The 22,162-nt window shown below is 39.5% G+C and overlaps 1 protein-coding gene across 8 annotated transcripts in view; it reads right to left on the bottom strand.

Moving 5' to 3' along the window:
* The window catches only part of MON2 (MON2 homolog, regulator of endosome-to-Golgi trafficking), a 132,226-nt gene that overhangs the window by 104,753 nt on the left and 5,311 nt on the right, over window positions 1-22,162 (bottom strand). For all 8 annotated transcript variants that reach the window (XM_074870470.1, XM_074870464.1, XM_074870465.1 and 5 more), the window contains exons 2-4: window positions 10,781-10,844; window positions 6,003-6,130; window positions 4,999-5,130 (exon numbers count right to left, since the gene is read on the bottom strand). In XM_074870470.1, the coding sequence (XP_074726571.1) occupies window positions 4,999-5,130; window positions 6,003-6,130; window positions 10,781-10,844 (324 nt within the window). The remainder of the gene's footprint in view (window positions 1-4,998; window positions 5,131-6,002; window positions 6,131-10,780; window positions 10,845-22,162) is intronic.

Here is a 22,162-nt window from a genome sequence, read left to right as displayed (position 1 = left end):
TGGAAGACACACACACACCAAAAAAGTGAAATAGGATGTAGATACCAAGAACCTAAGAAAGAGAGAGAGAGGGTATATGGAGGCAGGGGAAGAAGAGTAAATGAGGGAAGTGATGAGAAGCAGATATATGATATGCAGAAGGGAAAGGTACAGTGGACTTAAACAGCAACTGCTGTCTTCTAGAGACTAGATTCAAACTTCAAACGACAACACTGCAGGTTGTTAAAGAACATCTGCTACCCAGTTAATGACTGACAATCTTACTTTCTAAAGTATTTCCATTTTCTTCAAAAATCATGCCTCTGCCCAAGAACATAGCACCTCATTTAGAAAATAAGCGTTCTTTGGAACAGAAGAAACAAGATAGTGCTGAAGAGTCTTTGGCATAATTTGACTACTCACGTGAAAAAAAGAACCTCCTGACAAACCATTCAACCAAGTTACTATTCTGTCATTTATAGGTTTTATAAATTTTCCATTATCTTCCTGCCTTCAGCAGGCCTTTTTAACTTAGCTTGTTTTCCTTTTGTGTTTTCTTCCCCTTGGTTAAGGAGATTAATAATGATTTTAATATCCACACATTTAATCAGGTAGAAAGTTATTTCATTAAAACCAGAAGCAAAGAAAAACTGAAAACCTTCCATCAGAACAGAATGCCTTCAAAAATATTCTTCAAGTTATTCTCTCTCAGAAAAAAACAACAACAACAAAAAAAATCTCTCTGATATTAAACTAATACACTGAAGGCAGAGCATAACAAAGACAGCAATTTAGAATTTGTTTAAAAACAAAAAATTGTTAAGTTAAAGAGAAAAATTGTAATCTAGAAGAGGAACTTTAAACAAGAACTTCACAGTTCACAGATGGGTAAACAATGTTGCACCTTCAAAGGGAAGTATCTAGTAATTTAAGATTAAAGTGGATTGGAATACTTCTTTTTAGTCTTAGTTGAAACATAATATCCAAAATGCTACATGTTTAAAATTATGCAATAGAGTTATTTCAGTTCTGAATGAAAGCAATAAATGGACTGCTTCCAGAAGAGATTTAAGTCAGGGTGGCAAGAGGCTTCTTCTAATATTTGCTTTTATTAGTGAGAGCTTACACTGCACTATGCGCTCTGATTTCAGTTCAAAAACATACATACAACAAATTTAGCAGATGAGAAGGATAGGCATTATTTTATTTAAAGTTCCCATTAAGTCAGAAACGTATTATTGTGGAGGTGCCCTTGCAGAACTCCTTCACTGCTCTGCAGACTCAAGAGGAAAGACGTGTCACATCAGGAGAGACTCTGGAGCCAAGTAAGGCAGCCTGGTTTGCTCCCTGTATAAAAACCAGTGCAACTAAGAAAAGGCGATGGGTGATAGCAGTAGGTGACTCTTCCGAGAGGTACAGAGGCACCCATCTGACAATCCGATGCACTCTAGAGAGGGTGCTGCGTACTGGCGGCTTGTATCAGGGATGTCACCAAGACTACCAAGCCTCCTACAGTCCACTGACTGTTGTTTCATGTGAGCACCAGTGATACAGCCAGGAGCGGTTGAAGGAGTATCAAGGATTACAAAAACCTGGGAGCAGTGGTAAGGGACTCTGGAGTGCAGGTAGTTTTTTCATCAATCTTCCCGGTCAAAGGAAAGGGGTTTGAAAGGGCCATTCAAATCTATCAAACCAACAATTGGTTACAGGACAGCTGCCACAGCCAGGGGTTTGGCTACTTAGACCATGGGACTCACTTTGAGAAACCTGGTCTACTGGGGGCTGATGGGGTCCATCTGTCAGAGAAGACAAAGAGCATCTTCAGCCATAGGCTTGCTAAGCTGGTGAAGGGGGCTTTAAACTAAAGTTGCCAGGGAAGGGGAACCTCAATTCATCCCATCCCTACAAGTTTGATGACAGTGCCAGCAATAGATGCCCAGACCCTGGAGAAGGAATCACAGGTCAGCAGGAGAGCACCTGAAGAGTAGCACAAAAGAGTTCCAGCCAGTAAGTCAGCTTCATCAGGGGCCCAACTTAAATGCCTCTGTGCAAACACATGTAGTATTGGGAATAAACAAGAGGAATTAGAGACATGCACATGCCTGCAGGACTATGAACTTACTGTCATCACGGAGATGTGTGGGATGACTCCTATGACTGGAGTGTTGGAATGGAAGGATACAGGCTCTTTAGGAAGGACAAGCAGGGGAAACAAGGTGGAGGGTGTCACCCTCTATGTCAGTGACCAGCTGGAGTGCACGAAGCTCCACTGGGGGATGGATGAGGAGCCAACCCAGAGCTTATGGGTCAGGATTAAAGGGAAGGCAGGGACAGGAGACGTTATAGTGGCCACCCAACCAGGAAGACTGAGCAGATGAGGCCCCCTGTAGACAGTTAGGAGCAGCCTCACGTTCACAAGTCCTGGTCCTCGTGGGGGACTTCAACCACCCTGGTATCTGTTGGGTATCTGTTGGAGGGACAACACAGCAGGGCATAAGCATTCCGGGAGGTTCCTGGAATGTGTTGATGATAACTTCCTTTTCCAAGTGATAGAGGAGCCAACGAGGAGAGGTGCTATGCTGGACCTTGTTCTCACCAACAAGGAGGGGCTGGTGGGGAGTGTGAAGCTCACGGGCAGCCTTGGCTGCAGTGACCATGAAATGGTGGAGTTCAAGATCCTTAGGGCAGCAAGGAGGACACACAACAAGCTTGCTACCCTGGACTTCAGGAGAGCAGACTTGGGCCTCTTCAGAGATCTGCTTGGCAGAGTAGCACAGGATAAAGTCCTGGATGGAAGAGGGGCCCAAGAAAGCTGGCTAATATTCAAGGATCACCTCCTCCAAGCTCAGGAGTGATGCATCTCAAGAAAGAGGAAGTCAGGTAAGAACACCAGGAAGCCTGCATGGATGAACAAGGAGCTCCTGAACAAGCTGAAACACACACCTTTAGAGGGTGGAAGCAAGGACAGGTAGCCTGGGAGGAAGACAGAGAAACTGTCTGAGCAGCCAGGGATCAGGTTAGGAAGGCCAAAGCCCTGACAGAATTAGATCTGGCCAGGGATGTCAAGGACAACAAGAAAAGCTTCTACAGGTACATCAGTGATATAAGGAAGACTATGGAAAATGTGGGCCCTCTCTGGAAGGAAACGGGAGACCTGGTTACCCAGGATATGGAGAAGGCTGAGGTACTCAACGAATTTTTTGACTCAGTCTTCACTAACAAGTGCTCCAGCCACATCACCCAAGATGCAGAAGGCAAAGGCAAGATTGAAGAAATGCCCACTGTAGGAGATCAGGTTCGAGACCATCTAAGAAACCTGAAGGTGCACAAGTCCATGGGACCTGACGAGATGCATCCATAGGTCCTGAGGGAACTGGCAGATGAAGTAGCTAAGCCACTATCCATCATATTTGAGAAGTTGTGGCAGTCTGGTGAAGTTCCCACTGACTGGAAAAGGGGAAACATAACACTCATTTTTAAAAAGGGGAAAAAGAAAGACCGAGGGGACTACAGGCCAGTCAGTCTCATCTCCGTGTCCAGCAAAATCATGGATCGGATCCTCCTGGAAACTGTGCTAGGGCACATGGAAATAAGGAGGTGATTGGTGACAGCCAACACGGCTTCGTTAAGGGAAAACTGTGCCTGATGAATTTGGTGACCTTCTACGATGGGTCACAGTGTTGGTGGATAAGGGAAGAGCAACTGACATCATCTACCTGGACTTCTGCAAAGCATCTGACACTGTCCCACACAACATCCTTGTCTCTAAATTGGAAAGACATGGATTTGATGGATGGACCACTCAGTGGATAAGGAACTGGCTGGGTGGTTGCACTCAAAGAGCTGCAGTCAACAGCTCAATGTCCAAGTGGAGAGCAGGGACAAGTGGTGTTCCTCAGGGGTTGGTGTTGGGACCAGCGCTATTTAACATCTTGGGATTGAGTGCACCCTCAGCAAGTTTGCCAACGACACCAAGCTGTGTGGTGTGGTCAACACGCTGGAGGGCAGGGATGCCATCCACAGGGACCATGACAGGCATGAGAGGTGGGACTGTGCAAACCTCATGAAGTTCAGCAAGGCCAAGTGCAACGGCCTGCACATGGGTTGGGGCAATCCCAGGCACAAATACAGGCTGAGAGGTGACTGGACTGAGAGCAGCCCTGCAGAGAAGGACTTGGGGGTAATACTCGATGAAAAACTGAACATGAGCCAGCAATGTGCACTCGCAACCCAGAAAGCCAACTGTATCCTGGGCTGCATCAAAAGAAGTGTGGCCAGCAGGTCAAGGGAGGTGATTCTCCCACTCTACTCTGCTCTCGTGAGACCCCACCTGGAGTACTGTGTCCAGCACCGGGACCCCCAACATAAGATGGGCATGGATCTGCCTAAATGAGTCCAGAGGAGGGCATGAAGATGATCGGGGGCTGGAGCACCTCCCTTATGAGGACAGGCTGAGAGAGTTGGGGATGTTCAGCCCAGAGAAGAGAAGGCTCCAGGGAGACCTTATAGCAGCCTTCCAGTACTTAAAGGGGGCCTACAGGAAAGACAGGGAGGGACTCTTTATCAGGGAGTGTAGGGATATGACGAGGGGTAACTATTTTAAACTGAAAGAGGGTAAATTTAGATTAGATATAAGGAAGAAATTCTTTACTGTGAAGGTGGTGAGACACTGGCACAGGTTGCCCACAGAAGTTGTGGATGCCCCCTCCCTGGAAGTGTTCAAGGCCTTTGACGGGGCTTTGAGCAACCTGGTCTAGTGGAAGGTGTCCCTGCCCTTAGCAGGGTGCTTGGAACTAGATGATCTTTAACTTCCAACCCAAACCATTCTATGACTCTATGAATTAAAAAACAGATTGAAAAGGAAGTTAAAAAAAATCCTGTTTTCAGAGTGTAGATTTGGTACACAACAGAATCAAGAAAGCCCCCTCCTCTTCCATTATTTCCAGTTGCTTCATATGTAAAATTTCTCCCTGTTTTTTCCTCTTGTAAGTACTGTATTTGGCACTAACAAATTCTTACCTTGGACAGTGCTTCATCATGCACAACTGTATTGGTTGTTAAAAGTACAAGAACTGTCTGGAGCAATTTAAGTTCTTCAAGACTATTTTCCATCAGTTGCCAAAGCATATTAATAATGTTTCCCGCTGCAGCCTACAAAGAAATAGTTTTTTGCCAACAATTAAGATGTTTACATACTGGTATATCATGTGTACACATGTAAGAATAACATTCTCATAAATGCATATCATAACTGAATTTGCCTGTTTCTCTACACCATAGGACTACATTGAGAACACAAAGACAATTTCATTGTCCCTAGCTTCCCCAAATATTTTTAAAGAATTGACAGCAGAAATCTCTTAATGTGGAGTCCAAATTAAAGAGCATAGTTCATCTACTACTTGGAAATATAGAAGAGACCATACAAAGACATTTTACCCTCAAAATTCATTCATATCAGGGAAACAACAGTACAATTTTACACTATGCAAGCACAACTGAAGGTATATTTTAACAGTATTATTTTCACCAGCTTCTTAACACCCTATATATGCAGTACCATAATATATCATGTCATTTGCAGTTGCAGGAAACATGCATCCATTTTATCTTACTTTTATAAGTAAAATGTAATGAAAACATAATACATAATACATAATGTTAACATGCAGAGTAAATTCTGTGGATGCAACTTGAAGAATTACATTTATCAAGTACCATTACATGTTCTGTTCCTGTAGTGTAAGAATGCAAACTAAATAAGCTAGTTTGAATTTTCATTATTTTCCTTCTAGAAGTTACTAATGTTTCCTCACCTGTTTTTCTTCTTTTTCTTTTTTCCCCCCAAAATTCAAAAGGTTTTCTTTTAAATTACATTTTTTTAAAAACAGATATGAGCAAAATACTTTGCAGACTGTGTTCATGATAATATAAACAGCCTTCTAAAAAACAAGCATTCACCTTCCGTTTGAGGCCTGTATTTCTCACACTGGAATACTTATGTATTTAAAGATTGATCTTACCTCTGAAACAACTTCATGGGACATGAGCCTCTGTATGGCTGCTAGACACAGCTGAGTGATCTTTGGTTCCTTTGTTCCACAACCCATTAGAAAAGGTTGGACTACCTCTGAGCTGTTCTCTTTCAAAGCTTTCAAAAAGAGATATGGAAGCAGTCAATGTTTAATACTTTGAGGAATACAATGCAAAATTTGTTAATCATACCTGTTAACAAAAAGAAATCTCCAGTCTTGGAAATTTGGGATTTACTCTTGCACCAAAGGTGAAGACAGGCACTGGGCTTCCACAACTTATTTCCACAATTACCCTGGCTGAGGCTCAAATCCCAAGCACCTTCTGCCTTACACACTAAAGTGACTTTCTCTTTCCAAATCCAAAACGTCCATTTGGTCAGTAAGAAGCTGTAAGGTTCTCCCCACCCCAGCGCTTTCTCTGGCCTTGCAGTGGTGACCAGCCTCAGGCTGGTAGCCTTCTCCTGCTCTGCTTCACTTCAGCACCAAATTCAAAAGCAACACGAAGTGTGGCACAGAGACACATACCAAAGCACGTGGCACAAAGGGTAATAGCAAAGTGGCACCAGCAAAACAGAACAAGAGAGAGACAGGACTGTTTGTATCCTGGGTATGTACACTGGCTATGACTTTTTCAGCCAGTGTTTTAGTGAGAAAGGGCAGCTTCTTAAAATGAAGCTTTGTCAGGAGAAAACACAAGTTTCATTAAGTTATCTTTTTTTTTTTTTTTAAGGAGAAGGAACTTCACAGTGAATACCACATTCCACACTGACATTTTTAAAAGTTTTTCCCCATAAAAGTAATTCTAGAGATTGGAGATAAACTTCATAAAATTAAAAAAAGAATAAAATATTTCTGAAAGATGAAAGGAAAGCATGACTGACTGATGAGTGCTCTTCTGTTTGCAGCCATGGTTGTTGATTCATGCAAACTTTTAAGATTTTAGCTGCTCATCACCATTTCAGATACTAAAAATTTCCTCACAGTTGAAAGCTTAATGTGTGTTCTTACACTGTCACACACTGTGTTTTAGTCTATGTGTAATACGAGGAATGTGTTCATTATAGTTTCACACACATCTTTAGAGCATAGATTTTACCACAAACAAAAGCTACATTCTCACATAAAAATGCAAGCATGATCTATTTTGTTTTTTCTACCGAGCAATTTGAAGTTTAGCTCACAAGAAGGAGTGATTAAGTATCACTATAACTAATTTGGAAAAAAAAAAAGAAACACCAAGATAAAAAACACAAAAATATATTTGAGTGATATTTTTCAACTGAAGCACTAACACGACCAAAAGTTGCTACGAAAAAAAATAGGCTAGTATAAATTATAAATGTCAACTTTTTATAAGGTAATAAGGTGATATTAACATATATACAGTCCATAGTTTCATCAAACTCTTCAGAGCCAGTATAGGCTCTACATGCAGTTGACAGGCTGCCCTTGCACCAAATGCCTAATCAAACGCCGACATAAATGTGAATGAATACATAGGTTCACTGCCTGTTTAACAATCTGCTTTGATTTCAACAGATTTTTTTAACTGTTAAGCAAATAAATCTGCTTTTAAAATGTACAGTATAATCCATATCCACCAATATTGTTCTCTTACAAAACACTCCATGATTTTCAAATTGAAAACAAAACATCGGCTACTTTATCAAAAATGGAAGGTTTTTACCAATTAAGACACATAATTTAAGCATCTAATTGTCAGTGTCTACATATGAGCTAGATATCTAAGCTGCCTTTATAACCTATGAACACTTACAACACATGGCTAATAGAGCCTGAAGAGCTCACTCTAACATGGGCACCAATGCTTCTTCACTCATATAAGTTTCTGAATTGCCACTAAATTCTAACTATCAAGCAGAAAGAAGAAAGCAAAATTTTTAAAAAGATATCACAAAACATATATCTTAAGACTCATTATAAAGTTCTGAATGACAAAAATAGCATAAGAGTTAATAAATAACAAGACAAAAGAATTTAAATATTTTACAGTATTTTTCCTATAATTCATTAAAAACAATAGGATTTTTATTTTATGAAGGTGAAAAATTAATGTTTCATAGATCTGGTTTGGTACCAATCATTATATTAGCTTCAGTCTTAAAATACACAAAAGTTTTCTTGTATCCAGGTCTGCTTCCATTTTGCTACCAAAATTATGTTAGAATATATTAAAGAAGTCTATCATAATGAAACACATCAAAAAAGAAGTTTTGGGAAAGTAAAACTTACTCTTTCACTCCATCAGTGATATTATAATTCTAATTTTTTAAAAGAACTTCTAAAACTAAAGTATGAATTGCACATTTCAGACCCACATGGAAATAATTTCTCACATAATTTCTGTGATATAAAGCACAAGATGACTTCTCTTTTGGAATTACTCAAATCCTCATAAATAAATTATAAAGCATGTACAGACTGCCAAGAATGAAGACTTTGAAACTGCTCAACTTAACTTTTCCAAGAGAAAGAAAGAAGTCAGATCAACAACCTCTCTGTTTTGGCAAGTTAAACACATCTCACCAGACATAATAAAGTTTTTTAAGATTGCATCTATTTCCTAAAAATTATAATCCTATACAGTGTAATTGCTTCAAGAAAGCATCAGGTCAGCTCATCAAAACAATGTGATACAGTTCCTCTCATCTATTTTAGTGAAATGACAGTTTACAACAAAATACAAAGAAAAATCATATCCTGATCAAAATATTTATTTGGATTACTAGAATGTCTAGTAGATGTTCTTAAATCATCTAGCAGTCAAAAAGTATCTGCTTCACAAGATTTCACAATTACAGTAGCCTTCTGCAGTTTTATTATTACTAAAGTATACATACTGTCTTCCTCAAAAAAAAGATTTTAAATAGAAGATAGGAGACAACAGGTATCTTGACATTAACTTATCTACAAGATTAGGTTACAATTAATACCTCAAAATATACAAGAGTCCATAAAAAATTGGGACTGTTTAATGGCATTATGTTTAAACTGTGGAATGTTAGGATAACGTTCAGGCAAAGTGTATGTTCCCCTCTGTTCCACAGTTTCTTACTGGGAAAAAAGTTATTACCCTATTAGCAAAAATTAACTAATCAAAATAACTTTTAGGACCAGCTGGTTTTCCAAACCTCATACAAACAAATCTGCACAGGTTTTCTGATGAATGAAATAAATACTAACTACATTCTAGTTTAAACCTTCCACAGGAAAAGTACCTACAAAATTTGACCAAGTACCAGAAAGCATTCCCTCAAAATGACAGAAGTAAAGACGGCAGTCTTTACTTTATCCCTGCCCAAAATCAAAGATCTTTCACATCTCTTCACTTTGAAATGAAGATTAAATCCAAAGAATACTTCAGGATTACAAACTAACTTTCTAAAATAAAAAAGTTCTTTACACAGTAATACACCGAAAAACGTTGACAGCTTCCCAAATGGCTAACTAGAATTTTCTCTTGTTCATTTGTGTATTTTGACATAGCTGACATTACCTGGCATAGTTTTCCCACTTATGTCAGCATTCATGACAGCAGTAAAAACAAAGAAAATAAACAAATAAAAAAAGAGGCATTAAAGTGAAATATTAAGGGGTGGGACTGCTACTTCAAATAATTCTAGAAAGTGCCTCCTTACCAATATCTGATTTACATACCTCAAAACAAGAAATAGTTTTACATCTATTTCATTTGGGCTTTTCAAATAATTTATCATTTTAAGGATTCTGACTACAGCTTGGGTAGACACTCAAGTATTAATACAGGATGAGGAGGAGAAGGCTGAGGGAAGACCTCATCACTCTCTACAACTACCTGAAAGGACATTGTAGAGAGGTTGGTGCTGGTCTCTTCTCACAGGTAATTAGCAATAGAACAAGAGGGAATGGCTTTAAACTACAACAGGGGAGTTTAGACTGGACATTAGGAAAAAATTTTTCACAGAAAGAGTGGTCAGACAGTGGAATAGGCTGCCCAGGGAGGTGGTGGAATCACCATCCCTGGATGTGTTTAAGGGTCGTTTAGATGAGATGCTGGGGGATATGGTGTAGGGGAGAACTTTGCAGAGTAGGGCTGATGGTTGGACTCGATGATCCCAAGGGTCTTTTCCAACCTGAATGATTCTGTGATTCTGTGAACATTCAAATCTGGCCAGAGGCTTTACCAGCAATTGGCAAGAAGCCATCAATTTACATGCTATTTAATAAAGCTGAAGAAAGTCTGAGACACTGTTTTAAGTACTTACAAAGCTGCAACTCACAAAATATTGCCTGTCCCTCAAGGCAATGATACATCTTAAATTGAATGACCTTATCTCAGATTAAGATAGACTTTTCGCTGCCAGGCACAAGTCTCCAAAGGCTAGACTCATACTAAACACACAGATGAGGATCATACTGCAGAACTCCACACAGAGCACTCAACAGCTGTGGTGGACGTAGACAGTAAATAAAACACTGGAGTCTAAGTATTTCATGCTATTTTGCTAAGTGGATGATCATTTTTGTAGAGCCACAACTGAAAACAGAGACCTTCCTCATCATCAGTATAGCACTAACATGCAGCAGAAGTAGTACTTAAAAATTCTCATGCTACTGGATTTTTTGCTAGGTGCCTGAAAGTAAAGCATCACTGATATAACACACACTAAAAGACATGTAGGATTATTACACATAACCAAGACACCTTTTTAACATTTTGATCTGTAACCCAAGTTTATTTTTTCCATTGCATTGCAAATAATTACCTGCCAAAATATCAGTGTTCCGTGCAGCTATTGTTTTCACTTTTATTATTCCTGATTCAGCAGCCTTGAAGAGAAGAAAATAAGTAGTTTAGATGCTATTTCATACAACAATGTCTGGAAAGAAATAAGAATATTGAAGATAAATAAAAAATGTAGTCTCAGGGCAAAAATGTTTTTCTAGTATTTTCAGTAAGCAGAGATAATGCAAAAGTGAAATTGTTGTAGCTTCTGGAATTCCCTTCCAGAATTCCACAGGAAGGGGTTTATTCTGTGGTTCAGAATTTTTATGAATCACAACTCTCACTGTATTACTTTCTAGTCCTACAAAGAAAAATCACTAGTAAACAAAAAAACCACGTTACAGTCTCTGTACAGTTTCAAACTGTGAAACAACTACCATGATGTATATAATCTGTCACATTCATCGGGTTGAAATGCTGAAGAACTGATAACACTTTCACTAACAACCAGGATCAGAATGAAAGCCATTTCCCCGTGGCTTTTGTATCCTGAATGCCCTACACAAATTATATCAGGGCAATACCATAAGGAAGGCTTCCTAACAATACTCTCCATTCTTCCTGACATGACATACAATCCACATCAACAGCTCCTCCCCTTTCCCTGTAAGCCTGACCTGACAGACAAACAGCATCCTCCTCTCCCTCATGCACCCCTTCAACGGGACCCAGGGCTGCAGACGTGCAGGTTGAGGGATGCATGTGCACAGACTGGCTGGATGACAACCAGGTGCTGCAGAGCTGAGCAGCCCACCGAGGAGATCACATACTGCTGCGAGGGAACAGCAATTCCCTCTTCGATTGTCCATAAGTGCTTCCCAGCATAGAACGCTGAAGTCGTGTTCTCTAATTAGATCAAACCAAACTGAAAATATAACATTGAGGCTTTGCAATTCAAAATTATGATTTCTGACAAGTTTTGTGTACAAAACACAAAAATACATTGCAAATGGCACCTTTCTAATTTTCAGTTCCATTAATATGCTATAAACCTCTTGAAAGAATTAAAGAAAACATGTTCAATATGCTGTACACCAAAATAAATGCAACAGGTTTTCCCAAACAATAGGAAGCAAATTGCTGGAAAACACTGTTCTGACAAATTTGAAAGTACATTTCCCCTTTTACTTGAGCTTTGTACTTCTGCATACTTCCCATAATAAATGTTTCCATTTTTCCTCTGACTATTACTATTTAAAGAAGGGTGCCATCACTATATAGAACAGATTAGAGAAGCAGACAAGCTGTGGCAGCAGAAATGCAAAAGCCACAGTACATGAAGTTCTACCGAGTAGGAATATTCCCCATTCATCAAAACACTACTCCAACAAGATTTCCCAAAAAGTCAGGTTAAGATGACTGTACAAGTTCATAATCAAATATTTTAAGAGTTGATACATATATTTATCAAAATAGCTAAATTGGAAATACAGAACTGAAATTTTCAACTCTTTTCTTTTTTTTTTATTTCCTCAAACACAGAAATACTAAACACTGTCTCAAGACCATTTAAGGGACTTGTGAAATTCTGGATAATTATTTAAGCTTTGCTGAACACAGTGTTTCTACTTTAAAAATACAGACAGAATAATATCCAGAATGCCTCAACTAACATACAACATGCTCAAATGAGCACAAAGCAACATGTAAATATATCTTTCACATAATTAAAATGAAGAGTGCCAAACGCAGTTCTCATTTATTTTAATTATGTTAACTTAATGCACTGAAGTGTCTTCAGTTTCAAGTCAATCCCATTCTTCTTCAGTTATAAATTGTCAGCTAATTGGGGGGGGGGGGGGGTGTCTTGTCAAACCAAATTGTTCCTATTAATTAATATGAAGGATTTGTCACAGTCCAACTTCAATTATCTGCAAACTAAAAATCATCATCTACTGACAATCGATTTCTTTCTTGCCAGGAGTGACAAACTCACTCTGAATCAAAGAAATATTAAGCCTGCCCACATGTGTGACATTTGCAAACATGGTGCACTCCGCACAAAGACGGAAAAAATTATTTCCAACATGTTTCACAGTTGTTTCCATGCTAGCTTTATATAAAATAGCATATTAAAAAAAACCTAAGATAAAACAACATATATTAAGACTTTTTACTACTGCTCTGAATATAACAGATAGAATTTCCTGTATCTCATGGAGAAAAACTATGATTATCTGCCTTATGCTATATTTTCTATTTAGAATCCCAATTCAAAATGTTTACAGTTAAAAACTAGTCGCGCTGCACACATTCTACAAAAAAATCCTCCCTTATATATGTAAAAAGGTCCATATATTAACATCTACAAAAAATTACCTCAGTTGATCACAAATAACCAGTAAAAAAATGAGACTATACACAGTTACCAGGCTATTCTGTATACATCAGTATAAAAGTGGATTTCGACTGCATCAGTTTAACTTGGCAAATTAAAAGAGATATTAGTAGATTTTAAGTTTACAAATTTAGATCAACTGCTGCAGCACTCTCCGGGATACTGCCCCATTAGAAAAAGGATTTTAGAACAACGTTAATCAAGGAAATGGCCAGCATCATACTGTTTATGTATGGGTACAAATATGATAATTTACTTTCACACAAACATAAGGCACCAAGTTTTTAAAGCAGTCAGCACTACTAAAAGTAACATTAACAGTTTCCCTTAGTATCGCAGCTAATAGTAGTTTAATGAGCAAGTCAGTTAATGTCTTAATTTTAAAGAGAAGCAAATACACGTAATTCCTGTAACGTAACAAAGCTCAAATGTACCTGAAACCTTCAATTAGATTTCTTTCTCCGCTACTTTAATAATTGTAAAATGAACTGACGTAAAATGTCCCAAACACACACTTGGCATTATTGAGTTTTGCTTCATATTTCTGCTGAAGCAACTACAGCACTCAGTTTGAGGAGAAGAAATACCAATGAAGAACTGAAACTGACTCTCAGTGATAGCCTATAGTCAAGTCAATCTCTTCCGGTACTTTGATTTGTTTTTAATCAAACACTCGATAATCTCACAGCAAAATTCAACAAGACCCTCCAGGCTCAAGCACTTGCCCCATCATCTTTGTGCTTTCTTGGAACTTACCAAGTATTTGCTGATTATGTGGAAATCACCCTTCACAGAAAGCAAAGTAAGGCAAACGCAGAATTTATGTACAAAAAAAATATCAAGACACACATAGTGCAGTTCCAAGTAGACTGAAAAGAAGCCTGTGCATATCTACCTCCTGGCCTCAAAGTTCCTCTCCCAAGGTACAGTCTGACAACAACATTCACAGCTTGCTGAGAACCTCACCCTAAAGCCACCTTATAGACAGAGGCTCTCTGCACAAGAGAGACCAGGATGTTGAAATCCACAGAGATTTTCAAACCCAGTTTTAAGAGTTTCTCAGATCCAAACCTCTTCCCCTCCTCACTGATTTCTCAGTTGTCAGTTCAAACAGGGAAGAACTTCAGGCTTCCTGACATTAGATGTTCTGTGAGCATCTTCCAAATTCTGGGAAATTTTAACCCCTGTGCAGGGCCAAATCCACCAACCAGGTAACACAGACAGGTAATATCTGCTCAGACACCCAGCAAGCAAAGATTTAACCTATTCTCAAGCAGAATCAACATTTTCCAACATCCAGGTAACATTCAAGACCTAAATTTCTCCACAGTATACTCTGTGTGACGCATATCCTCCTGGAAACTGTGCTAGGGCACATGGAAATAAGGAGGTGATTGGTGACAGCCAACATGGCTTCGTTAAGGGGAAATCATGCCCAACGAATTTGGTGACCTTCTACGATGGGTCACAGTGTTGGTGGATAAGGGAAGAGCAACTGACATCATCTACCTGGACTTGTGCAAAGCACCTGACACTGTCCCACACAACATCCTTGTCTCTAAATTGGAGAGACATGGATTTGATGGATGGACCACTCGGTGGATAAGGAACTGGCTGGGTGGTTGCACTCAAAGAGCTGCAGTCAACAGCTCAACGTCCAAGTGGAGAGCAGGGACAAGTGGTGTTCCTCAGGGGTTGGTGTTGGGACCAGCGCTATTTAACATCTTGGGATTGAGTGCACCCTCAGCAAGTTTGCCAACAACACCAAGCTGTGTGGTGTGGTCAACACACTGGAGGGCAGGGATGCCATCCACAGGGACCTTGACAGGCTTGAGAGGTAGGACTGTGCAAACCTCATGAAGTTCAGCAAGGCCAAGTGCAACAGCCTGCACATGGGCTGGGGCAATCCCAGGCACAAATACAGGCTGAGAGGTGACTGGACTGAGAGCAGCCCTGCAGAGAAGGACTTGGGGGTAATACTCGATGAAAAACTGAACATGAGCCAGCAATGTGCACTCGCAACCCAGAAAGCCAACTGTATCCTGGGCTGCATCAAAAGAAGTGTGGCCAGCAGGTCAAGGGAGGTGATTCTCCCACTCTACTCTGCTCTCGTGAGACCCCACCTGGAGTACTGTGTCCAGCACCGGGACCCCCAACATAAGATGGGCATGGATCTGCCTAAATGAGTCCAGAGGAGGGCATGAAGATGATCAGGGGGCTGGAGCACCTCCCTTATGAGGACAGGCTGAGAGAGTTGGGGATGTTCAGCACAGAGAAGAGAAGGTTTCAGGGAGACCTTATAGCAGCCTTCCAGTACTTAAATAGGCCTACAGGAAAGATGGGGAGGGACTCTTTATCAGGGAGTGTAGAGACAGGATGAGGGCTAACGGTTCTAAACTGAAAGAGGGTAAATTTAGATTAGATATTAGGAAGAAATTCTTTACTGTGAGGGTGGTGAGACACTGGAACAGGTTGCCCAAAGAGGTTGTGGATGCCCCCTCCCTGGAAGTATTCAAGGCCAGGTTGGATGGGGCTTTGAGCAACCTGGTCTAGTGGAAGGTGTCCCTGTCAGTGGCAGAGGGGTTGGAACCAAATGATCTTTAACATCCCTTCCAACCCAAATCATTCTATGATTCTATGATATTTAAAGACCTATAACTCATAAATAGTATATGGAGGTATGCTGGGATATGCAGTTCTAGTAGCTACTGTTCAGGATGATGTAAACGCAAGTCACCCTTACCAGCTGCAGAGTGGTAAGTGCAGGTGAAAGGCACTGCCTCCTCAGATCTGTCTTCCAGGGACACTGTGGAAGCTCTCAAACCCAACTGCAGTGGACAGTCTGCATTACAGAAAGATACCACTATAGCTAACTCCACGATCATGTTACTTGGCAGCCAAAGAATGGCTACAAGGAATAATGGTATGGCGCATGCTTGAACACGTAACTTTATAATTATTCAGCAGTTTTCTACTCACAGGCAAAGACAAAATGGAGCTCTACCGCAATGCATATGGACAGGCAACCAAGGTCCCAGAAGGGTCAGCTGGGATGTGATCTGACAGCACATGAGTTGCTCCACAGTAAACCCCAAGGATTTGCCCTTACTCTGGGGTAAATGTGAAAAAGCTACCCTTTTTTCATTGAAAAATAACAACATAGTTAACAACTTTTCATAAGGGAAAGATGACACAAAATTCTAATCTCAAATCTCTCTTACCAGTGACCCTTTTCAGAAAGTAAAAAGAACACCCACTGTCTCTGCCATACCACCAATTTTTCAAAAGTTTAAAAAAAGGGTTTTTAAAAAGGTTTTAAATGGATCAACTTGCTGATCTTCAAAGAAACTGCTATCTCACAATTAGGACCAGAATTCAGCACCTTTTTTTTTTAAACCAAAAATTACATATACACATAAAGATATTTAACATAGCAACCAGGCATGTGCTAATTTCTACTAAGGATTGATCTAACATTTAAATATATTTTTGTATGAACTTCTAAATGTGATAGTATTGTTACCAAAAGTTAATAAAGAATTTCCACCGCTAGTGCTTTGAATTACCATTTGTGTTTTTATTGTACGTTCAGAGCAGATTGCTATCTCCAGAGATACTAAAATTGCTGTAAGGTTTGCAGCTCTTACTACACAAGCTTTTGATTTCTCTCTTCTAAAAAGAAAAGCATTCAGGAATGCTTTCAGGAATGATGGTCTGCATTGGTATTTACATTACATTGTTTGCTAACCTTTTACTAAGATTGGATGAGAGTAATATATGTCATCTATGGTCACTTCCACATCTGTTACGTGAAATAAAAAGAGCAATTTTTTTCTATTCATCATTATCTGCCTTTCCAACTTGAACACTAACCCTATATCCAACAGTTTAGATAAGAGATCCTCCTGTCTAAAGTACAGTTTCACTTCATTGTTATTCTGGCTTGCTTTGCAAAAGCACATTCTGGACCATTACTGTGCTGCTAAACTATTATTTGGAAAAAGGACACACTCAGAAAAAGCTCCACACTAAATCAACCTCATGAAAGCACTTGAGTATACCACATTTGCGTAAAAAAACACTGTACTTGCCTTCTGTATCTTCCTCCCCAGGAGTACAATCCCTACTCAGACCCTTCTCTTTTACATATGCTCACTCTACCTCTCTACCTGTGATTTAAACTGGTGAAATGCCAGTTCTGATCACACAGCATTGTGCACTCACAGGGATTTATTACACGGAATGATTTAATGTATTTGGATTAGAGCTTGCTCACATTCTACTGGCTTGGAGCAAAGCCTACCAGCTTTGCTCTGGGAATGGAGCACCACCCCCCCGTAAAGGCAGATACAGGCAGGGAGTACACAAACTGAATACTTAGGTCAAATGGACACATAGAAGCCCAAGGACCAGTCTCATTGAAAGGACATCCTCTATCAGGGTCACAGTGACTGAGGAAGGTTATTGATGACGGGGGAAAGGTATGCACTACACATCCTCTCCAGGGAGGGCAGGGAAGAGCTTTCAGGGCACTACAGGCCAGTCTGCTTCAGGTCACTCACTGGGACAAATCCTCCTGGAAGCTATTTCTAGGCACATGCAGGACAAGAAGATGGTTACGAACAGCCAACATGAATGTAGCATGAATCAAGAGCCAGTAGTGAGCCCTTGTAGCAATGCTGGGCTTATTAGCAAGAACATAGGCAGCCAGTCAAGGGGAGTCCTTCCCTCTCTTTGGCTCTTGTGGGACTGCTGGAGTAATACATCCAGTTTTAGACGCCCCGGTGCAAGAAAGCCATTGACATGTTGAGGCAAGTACAGTGGAGGTCTACCAAGACAGCTGGAGGATGGAGACTAGATAAGGAGATACTGTAATAGCTGCACTTTTTCAACCTGAGGAAGACAAGACTAAGGGCAGGGTCTGTTAACATCCACAGCTTCCTAAAGGCAGGCTGCAGTGAACATGAAGCAGTTTGCGATCACTGTTCAGATGTGTGCTCCATCCTGGATACATGTACAAGTAGAGAAAGAAAGCAGGGAACACTGAAAGCAATAATGCACCTTTCAAATCACTTCATATTCTGCAATTCCTGAACAAGTTTCTCACTGTAATTTTTCTTCTACAGAATCTTAGTAATCATGGTAAAATAGTACTAATTTTCCTGTAAATTGAAATTGTATTTTGGTAAACCACTTTCACTATCACAAAACCTTCAATACAAAACCAGCTACAGTCTTCCAATTTCTTAAGTTTAGAATGTGATTTACATGAATTGTTGAACAGCCTGATTAACTTTTTTTTTTAAATCAAGAAATTAATATATTTGCTGGTTTTGCTTGCATTACCTTTATTTAGCATATAAAGACAAGAAATTGCAAACAGACCATCAGTCTCTATTCATATACAAAGTAGTTTCTTCAGCTGTTCACACTTTACCTGAGACAGAAGCAAAATTGCTCTGCTTTATTCTACATCATGATTTACTTGTGCCCAATGAAAGAAATAAATAGTGTACATTTCTGATCCCAGCAACAGGCACACCAACAGCTGAAGATACCAAACTTAATTCCTGCTAGACTTGACTCTACTCAAGGATGGTGCCATTCTCAATTACCAGAGCTCCAATTCTTTGAGAAAAAGTAAAAGCATTAACTGATTCTATTACACACTTTCTCCACCAATTCAAGATTTATGATATTGGAGGTTTTGTTTTGTTGTTTGTTTGTTTTAGAAAAACAACACACAACCTTGTTCATTTCCAGCTTTAGTGCAAGTGTATTTGTTGCCCTCATATTAAAAGTGCTCTTTCACCTGACAGGAGTGACTACTCTTCTGGCCCATTAATCTTCTGAAATTGTCAGTCTGCAGTATCAGCAGTCAATTCAGAATCCTGAAGGTTAACTGTCAATAATGCCAGGAGAGGTGCCAGTGTTACCTAAATTACTTCAGAGATGTTGTCTCTGGAGGTACCTCACTTGAGGTGAATGTGGAGGTAAAGATAATGAAATATAAATACTTCATATCAAGAGTTTTCATTCAACAATCAAAATATTACACCTCAGCTAGAAAAACCATCACATATAAATCAACAGAACAAATCAGAATGAGTAACAAAACTACTCATTACTGAACAGCACTGATGTAGATAGAAAGGAAAAAAGCTAACCAAAACTTGATACAGAAGAAACACAGCCAATTAGCAACAAATTCTTAAGTTATACTTTTCCCACAATGAGATGTACCCTGTATTTTGTATTATTGTATATAACACGGTGTATAACATTAATATTATATATACATAGCCTATGGATGTCTTGAGAGTGCCCACGTCTACCATTAATGGATACTTGAGTGATCCATCAAGTACAACACAAATGATTATGTATCACTGAAATAAAGCACTTGAATTTTCATGACATACTTCTGTCACAACAATCATCATTCTACATTTAAAAAAAAAAAAACACAACACCCCGTTTCAGAGCTTTAGAAGATTTACACTTGAAGTTCAAACTAATTTCGCCTTCAGCTTGTCGATCAGAACAGATGGGACCAGGGAACTCCTGAGGCTTTGCCACAAATACTATATTGAGTCACCCAGGCAGAGACAGCAATGCCTGTTTGCCAGGCACCTGGTAAAAAGAAACAACAGTCGACAGTTTGGGCACTATTTGAGAACTGGAGTCACCAAGAATTTCCAGCTTCTGCTACATGTTTCCTGTATAATCTTCAGGACGCCATAGGAGGCAGATGGGGATTAAATCACAGATTAAGATGCACAAATTTAAATATTTAGGCTCCCATTATGTCCTCAATTCTTAAAGCCTTTCCTTAAACTAATTCAGCTGACCCGCTAGGAGGGGCTCAATACAGAGGTCTAAATTTAGGCCTCTGTATCCAAGGCAACTACATGCAGACAGCAGAAGACCCATGCTCTTCCAGACCAACTGCTGGAAGCCAACGAAGAAACATGAATGTATCTCAAGTGGCAAATACACCTAATGTGTAGGTGACAGAGTGAATCAATCCCCTGGCTACAAGATCCTCTGAATAGCTATTTGGCTCTACTGACAGTATTTCCATAACAAACTGAGCCTGCACAATCGATGAAGGAAGTTTAGACACCCAAAATTAGGCACTTTAATCCTGTACTGAAGCTTAACATTAGAAGTATAGACAGACTGTGTACTTTATATATAAGGTACACACAGATACATAGATACATATAAAGATACATAAAATTTTAGTCATTTTTTCATTCATTAAATTGCAAGGTATTACATGATGGAGAAATGGGGTCTATGTGCATGATGTGAATCATTTTTCAACGCATGATGTTCCTTATCAAAGACTAAAATGATGACATGAAATTTAGGATTTACAATAAATCTTGATGCTTAGAACACATTTGAATAATGACAATCCCCTAGAAACATAAACAGTACACTTTTAAAAACATAATTTTGAAAAAATACTACTGTACACAAATCAATATTGAGTAAGAAACACTGTAAAATTAATGGATTCCAAACACGAAGCTATCAGACACAGCTATTGCTAAAGATCAGGAATTATAAAAGGAACTGTAGGAAATATTAGGAATCACCTGTTTCAAGTTACCAGTTCAGCTACCAGCTAGTAACTAAAGAATGCTACAGAATAATCTCCAGTCACATGCTTGAGTGCAAGCTGCCTAATTATGACAATATGCATTTTACAGAGCATAGTTTCTCTATTTCAAAAGAGCCTTTAAAATATTAGTTAAGTGAATGTTGCAGAGGCTCTCAAATTAAACAGACAATAATTAAAATAACATTTTTTTTATATAATTGACTGGCACGCCAGAAATTATTCGTAAATGGCAGATCCAAATGTCTGTGAGAGGAAGAAAAACTATTACTGCACAAAATTCAATAAACTCCTAGGATTTAATGACAATTCAAAACGTCTGATCACTCCCCTAAAAAGTGAATGCTTTCAACCACGAGGAATTTCCTTGGGTGGCATCCAATCCAAGAGGAGAGTCCCTGACTACATCGTGCTGCGCTTGGGGGACTAGCTCAAAACGGCTCCCCCAGGGGACTTCATTTATTCCACTCTGAGTGGAACCTGATCTGTGGTCAATAACAACCCTTAGTGGCTGAGGGCCACAATTACTGTAAAACCCAAAGAACAAGGGTGAGAAAAAGAAATCAACAGCCACTATATCTCAGCAGCCAGAAAGCCCCATCTTCATCAGGGTGGGTGCACCTGCCACAGTAAATACCAGTTACAGCAAACAAAAAACTCTACAGTATTTTCATCCTTCTGAACTAACGCTGTGAAGACCTGAAAACTAACCAACCTGGAAAGTTCAGTGTAGGTTAGCTTCCCCTTCCAGAAAATGGTCTACATGCAAAGGTTTGTTCATTGCCACGTCCATTTGACTCATCTTTTTACCACCAGAGTAGCATGAATGCAGAGATCTTGGAAACCATTCAATGCCAGTAATACATCAAGCGACCCAAATGCCCAAATCACACGGCATTTCACCATATCATTTTCTTTCTTAGCCTTCTGTGATTTGTGTACTGCACTACATCCAACAGATTTTCCGAAATATTGTTTCTGTTGCAGAACAAACCAGCTAATGTTCACATTTTTTAAGTGTTACTTCCACTTGCATTAGGAATCCTAATGATCACTTCACATTATAAACCCAATTAACTGATCTGTACCTTTTTACCATATGTTTAAATTTTGCAACACATCTTCATATTTAGTTTCATACAGCTACCCAATGACATCAGAGAGGTTCCCTAAATAGGACAAGCTTCCCAACTGATTTTTTAGCATTAGCCCTAAGATGTGTTCAGGATCAGCATATCATTCCAAAATTAGAATGATTTAACCCAGGGGATGAAACTGTCATGTATATCACTCAGTGCAGAGAGGAGCGGACTCTGTATGAAGAAATGTATGAATAAAACCTGTGTTCACAGAACACAACAGATAGCCCCTCAGAAAGGACAAATCCTATCTCT

This window comes from Strix uralensis, chromosome 5 (genome assembly GCF_047716275.1).
Source record: "Strix uralensis isolate ZFMK-TIS-50842 chromosome 5, bStrUra1, whole genome shotgun sequence".
Taxonomy (NCBI): Eukaryota; Metazoa; Chordata; class Aves; order Strigiformes; family Strigidae; genus Strix; species Strix uralensis.
Note: the sequence above shows the minus strand (reverse complement) of the source record. Positions and strands in the feature narration are given on the sequence as shown.